The 5,798-nt window shown below is 44.4% G+C and overlaps 2 protein-coding genes across 8 annotated transcripts in view; both read right to left on the bottom strand.

The window, feature by feature from the left end:
* LOC116391976 (caskin-1-like) overlaps positions 1 to 2,453 on the bottom strand; it is a 28,773-nt gene extending 26,320 nt beyond the window's left edge. For 3 of the 6 annotated variants that reach the window (XM_031863044.1, XM_031863042.1, XM_031863043.1), the window contains exon 1: positions 1,628 to 2,453. In XM_031863044.1, coding sequence (XP_031718904.1) covers positions 1,628 to 1,721 — 94 coding nt within the window. In that variant the 5' untranslated portion in view covers positions 1,722 to 2,453. The remainder of the gene's footprint in view (positions 1 to 1,627) is intronic. The other 3 variants (XM_031863046.1, XM_031863045.1, XM_031863041.1) reach the window with 2 other exon arrangements.
* A 1,092-nt stretch (positions 2,454 to 3,545) lies between these two features.
* Positions 3,546 to 5,798, bottom strand: part of LOC116391995 (suppressor of cytokine signaling 1-like) — a 6,633-nt gene continuing 4,380 nt past the window's right edge. The window contains exons 3-4 of one of the 2 annotated variants that reach the window (XM_031863073.1): positions 5,449 to 5,636; positions 3,546 to 5,044 (exon numbers count right to left, since the gene is read on the bottom strand). In XM_031863073.1, the coding sequence (XP_031718933.1) occupies positions 4,720 to 5,044; positions 5,449 to 5,636 (513 nt within the window). In that variant the 3' untranslated portion in view covers positions 3,546 to 4,719. Of the gene's footprint in view, positions 5,045 to 5,448; positions 5,640 to 5,798 lie in introns of both variants that reach the window. The other variant, XM_031863072.1, reaches the window with a different exon arrangement.

Raw genomic sequence — 5,798 nt, forward strand, 5'->3', positions numbered from 1 at the left:
CACACACACACACACACACACACACACACACACACACACACACACACACACACACTCTCTGATGCACACACAATTTCCACAACTCACCCATCACTTCCTGTCTCTTTACATGCCTGTACTCATATCTCCCTCTTTCCCTCCTTCTGTTCTGCACTCTCACTATTTTTCGCTCCCATTCGAGCCCTCCTCCTCACCCCTCATGTCCCTCACCCTCCACCCACCTCCCCCTTTCTCTTTGTCAGTGTGCAGTGGACTGAGCACTCAGAGCTGATCTGTTCTGGCATTTGAGGAGAAGCATTTTTCTTTTTCATGGCACTGCTGGAATGTCCAGAGACAGACACACGAGAGGAGACAAGGAGAGGAGAGGAGGAGAATAAAGGAGATAGGAGAGGAGAGGGGAGGAGAGGAGAGAGAGGGGACAATACTAGAGGAGTGGATGGAGGAGGAGAGGAGAAGAGAAGAGGGGAGACAAGGATAGAGGGGAGGGAAGGAGAGGAGAGGAGGGGAGAGGAGATGAGACAATGATAGAGGTGAAGAGGACCGGAAACAAGAGGTGGGGAGAGGGAGGAGAAGAGGAGACAAGTATAGAGGAGAGGACAGGACAGGAGAGTATAGGAGATAGGAGAGGAGGGAAGGGGAGAGGTGACAAGGATAGAGGAGCAAGGGGGGAGGAGGAGAGGAGAGGAGATGAGAGGAGACAAGGAAAGAGGTGAGAATAGGAGACAAGGATAGAGGAGAGGAGGATATGTTAAATAAGAAAAAGTAGAGAAAGTAAGGACAAGAGAGGAAAACAGGGGAAGATGTGAAAGGAAATTGGAGGAAAGAGGAGGAAAGGAAAAGAGGAGGCAGGAGAGAGTAACCGAGAGAAGAGGAGGCATCAGCAGGGGAGAGGAAACAGGAGGAGAGGAGTAGTGAGGAGAAGATAAATTCAGAGCAGAGAATCAAGAGGGGCCTGGTGATGAAATGGGAGAGGAGGAGACCAGTTTCAAGGCTGTAATTGAAATCTAATTATCACCTCAAGCCCCAGCTGACTCCACATCTCACACACACACACACACACACACACACACACACACATGAGCGTCACATTTGTGCACACGTCTGCACATGTTCTCGTACGATCATCACATTACTACCACTAACATCTGGCATCTTCACACACCACTAATCCCCCTGTCCCGAGAGCAGTGTAGGACCTCTGTGTACTTCCACCTCTCTCTCTCTCTCACACACACACACACACACACACACACAAATACACACATCCTCTCTGGTCTGCACACGTATACACACATTTTTGTGCATTCATGCAGAAACACACACACAAACGGTCAATGGTGGAAAATGGGTGACAAGCATCCTCCTAATTTCTAAATTCGTTCTGATGACTGTTCTCACACATGCAACGTCATCACTATCACACATGCAACGTCATAGCACAAACACACACACATAAATTCACCTATGCCTGCAGGAAATACACACACATACGCACACACAAACATAGTACACCATTTAGGATAAATGGCATCACATCCGATTTAGCCTGCACTGTCCTGACCTCGTAATGACGGGTGTGCGTGTGTGCGCGCGTGTGTGTGTGACAGGAGGATGGAGGGATACTGACTGGCTTTCCCTGGCCGAGGTCTCTGTAGAAGCCGCTGAGCTGTCAGCAAGTCCTCGGTCTTCACGGCCTGAAGCAGCTCCTGGTCCTTCCCCATGTCCCCTCCGTCCCGCCTCGGTCCTCTCGGTGCCGCTCTCTTCCTCTGAGCGCCCCTCTCTCCTCCGCTAATCCGCTGCTACATCCTGCCGCCGCTCCGGGCCTCCCGCTGGAGCTGAGGCGCGGAAGGGTTGATGCTGCCGGGAGTGGGATGCTCCGATTCGGCCAGGAGTCCAGCGCTCTTCCCGCTGTGCCTCCCCACCCTCCTCGCGGTGCTACCGACCAACCGGACCGACCGGACCTCGCTCTCTGCAAAAGATGCTCTCCGGCCGCGCAGGAACACACTCAGCGCAAATTCCACTGATTCTATCCGCGTGACGATTTCACCGGGTCTACGTGCGTGCGTGCGTGCGGTGGAGCTCGAGCGCCCTCCTATATGCTGGGTCAAATCCGCACCCCCTGAAATCTCACGAGCCCTCAATCCTGCAGAATAACACGCACGGGTCGCTGATGTTTAACGTGTGACCGCTGTCGCCGCTGCGATGCTGGACCAGCTCGCGCCAGCTCCAGCGCGCACACACACACATACACACGCATTCACAGTCACATATGGCATTACATAAACACGAGCTACTCGTGCGCGCGCCACTCCAGTGGTTGTAATCCCAGTCTGCGTGTCCCCGCGCGCGTTCGGGCGGACAAGTCAAGAGAGGTCGTTTGACAAAATAAAATTGTACTCAGTCGCATGCAAGAGGTGCAATCAGTGCGCGGGACAGTGGGAGGGAGAGTACGGGATCGCGCAGACCGTTGAGACACTCCGCACCGTCACTCAGATAGATGGACAAATCGGATCTATAACACTGTCCTTCATAAAATAAATCTGGCAATATTCATTCATATCTTGCACTGTAGCCTATTTTTTATCCTCCCCTTTATTTTTGTTTCATTCAAATGATTCTTTCTTCTCTTTAAATCCTCTTTACGTGTGTATTTTATGTTTCTTTAATATATAGTTTTTAATTAATCTATATATGTCTAATGTAAAGCACTTTTAACTGCTTTATTGTTTTAAAGTGCTACACAAATAAACTGACCTCGCCTCAATATGTGTCACAGTGGTGATGGTTTCACGTCAACATTGTTTAAGGTTAATGAGGCAGGGAAAATTCGAGGACAGGAAAAGTGTATGTGTGTGTGTGTGTGTGTGTGTGTGTGTGTGTGTGTGTGTGTGTGTCCCTGATGCAGGGCTAATTTAGACTAAAGGGGCCACTGGCAGTCAGATTTAGGACAGGAAATGGAACAGATGACAGAAGACTGGTACTCAATCAAACGGTGTGTAGCTTTATATTTGTGTATTGACACATAGCTGATTAGAATGGCAGATTGTTTTTCAGTTGAGAGTCAGCTTCATACACGGCCGGATTAACCCACTATGGGGGCCCCTCTTCAGCCCCCCCACACCAACTTACTTTGGTTAAAGTTAAGCAGAAATGTATTAGAGAATAAAAAGCATAGAGCTGTATCACAATGCCATACAGCTTTTGAGTATAGTGTTTGCACTGTAAAATGATAAAAGTATACTCAAAAAGTCAGCATGCATATACTGTATGTAGCACTAAGAAAAGGCTTGATTTTAAGAGTGCTGAAATAGAGGAGCTGCTAAAGAAAAGACAGCTCCAGGAAGATCTTGGAAAATCAAATATTGTTTACTCTTTGTGAGGTTTAATTGGAATGCAACACTTTGATTGAAGTCCAACTGCGCACTTACTGTGTAGTTTCCTGTTTGTATAAAACAATAAAGAATGCGGATTTCTGGTGCCCCGACTATACAAAAACAGTATTCTGTACAGATACGTTTATTATACGGACTTTGAGTTTACATACTAGCTGCTCTATGAGGCTGTATATAGGAATAGCGGTGCTTTGAGCTCAGTGCTAATGTCAGCATGCTAACACAGTGGAAATATTATCAGGCTGATGTTTAGCAGGATTTTATTCCAGGGGAAGTTTCCTGCTTTGCCTGGTCAGCAGTTCAGCCTTGGGTTCACATGCATTATAGTTTGTCAACTTAATATTTTAATTCATTCAACATGAACAACATTTTGCAAAGCGTCACACTTTTGTACAATTGTCTGTTGTTCCATAGGACTGAAGAAAGTAATTACACATGTTAACTGAGTTCAAATGCTGAATAGTTTATTGGTTTTAAAACTGCATTAATCAATGTAAGAACTGAATCAAATGGCTATGTCATGTGAAAGGGGCGTTACTTATTTAGAGAAACTAAATCTTCAGATATATTTCAGTAATCCTGTTGATATTGTTGACCAAATACTGAATGAGACATGCACATTAGCTGGATTAATCATTTTAGTGTTCATCCATAACTTATCTCAAGAAAACAACCTGTTGCTTTCTCATGAATATTGGGTATTTATCCAATTATCCAGAGAAACAGACCTAGTGTTTTCCCAAGATAATGAGATAATTAACCCGTTGTGACCAGAAAACAACTCTTTTGTCCTGAGATAACGAGATAATTAATTCCCAATCTCGAGATAACAGGATTAAAAACATAATTGCAATCACGGCGGCTCAAGGCTTCTATTCAAAACAGAGTAAAAGAAGAGAAAACATTAGACTCTTATTCCTTAATGGCTAGAAACAAATAACTGTTTGCTATTATTTCAACCATAACATGATGAGCTGGTGATATGTCAGCTTCTTTTGATGCTCCCCCCTTCTTGGCCAACTATCAATTAATGCAGCTTCAAACAGCAGCAGATGTTACAACTGATACATATCATGTCGGCAGTGATGCAGCTGCTATACAGGATATATTTGTGGTTATTTATCAGAAAACGATAACGTGTACCATGGGTATTCTGTAAAACATAATGATAATGTGTGCAAATAAGCCTTCAACAACTTGCAGATCAAATACTCAAGCTGTCATTGTGATATTTATAAAAATAAAAATAACACAACAGAATATTTCTTTAACTTAGAATACAATCAACATCTTGATACAGCGACAGACACTCTGTCCACACAGGCGTCTATATACAACAAGGGTACGCATGAACATAGTCTTTGACTTGAGTGCTGAGTCCAGATAAGGTGCTTATATTTTCTGCTCCATATGAGCCCATGAGAGCCCTCCTGCACATCTGCTTCAGGCGCTCCGGTCGCTGCTTGCGATAGGGCAATGTCAGTTTACAGGATGAGCCGGTGTAATAAGTGAGCAGAGCGAAAAGTGACGCAAAAGTCCTGTGGCTGCCGCACAGACTGAAGAGCAGGTTGTTCAGCTGGACGCGAACACTGGTCGGGCCGTCGTCGCTTTGGTAACTCAGAGTGAAGAAAACATCTGGCTGGCCGCTGTCTCTATAACACAGCAGCATGCATTTACAGTCACTTTATGCACACCTAATGTGGTTTATTTTCTTGTATAATGCTTTTTATCGGGCATGCAGTAAAGAGAAAAGGGTACAGGAGGACTATATCTATATGCATGTCTAATTTTGATCTTATAGGAATTTGTTTGACTAAAAATATAGGATAAGATATTAGTGAACACAATAGATCATTTTAGAATCAGACTCAGCTGTTCACAAAATAGGATTCATCAAAAGTCGTGACGAATATAAATACTGCAAGATATAAATGCTTTGTACATATTTTATGATAAACAAGCTACACTGGGTGAAGTTCATTTTTTATTTATTTACCCTGAACCAAATGCAGACAAAAACAACAGGTAAAACAAAACCATGTAGTGGTAGATTTACCTGATGAGGAAGGTACCCAGCTGTGCCCATGTGAGTATTTTGTGTGCCTGATCCATGGTCATCGATCCCCAGTAGTAACCACTGTGTTGGAGCTGCTGGTAGGTGTGTTTCACTAGTTTGTACTCTGCTGCGCTGCTGAATGGACGGAGGTGCGTGGGGAAACTCTCAGCATCAGCTCCAGTGATTGGCTGCTGCAGCAGAGAATAATAAATAAAGTTATTGCCAACAACAGTCACAGAGGAGGCAGTAAAGCAGAGTTAAACAGATGTTTGCGGGTTGAGTCTAAGTCATCCTACCAAAGTTTATATATATATATATATATATATATATATATATATATATATATATAT

This window comes from Anarrhichthys ocellatus, unplaced genomic scaffold, assembly GCF_004355925.1.
Source record: "Anarrhichthys ocellatus isolate YVR2014 unplaced genomic scaffold, GSC_Weel_1.0 scaffold28, whole genome shotgun sequence".
NCBI lineage: Eukaryota > Metazoa > Chordata > Actinopteri > Perciformes > Anarhichadidae > Anarrhichthys > Anarrhichthys ocellatus.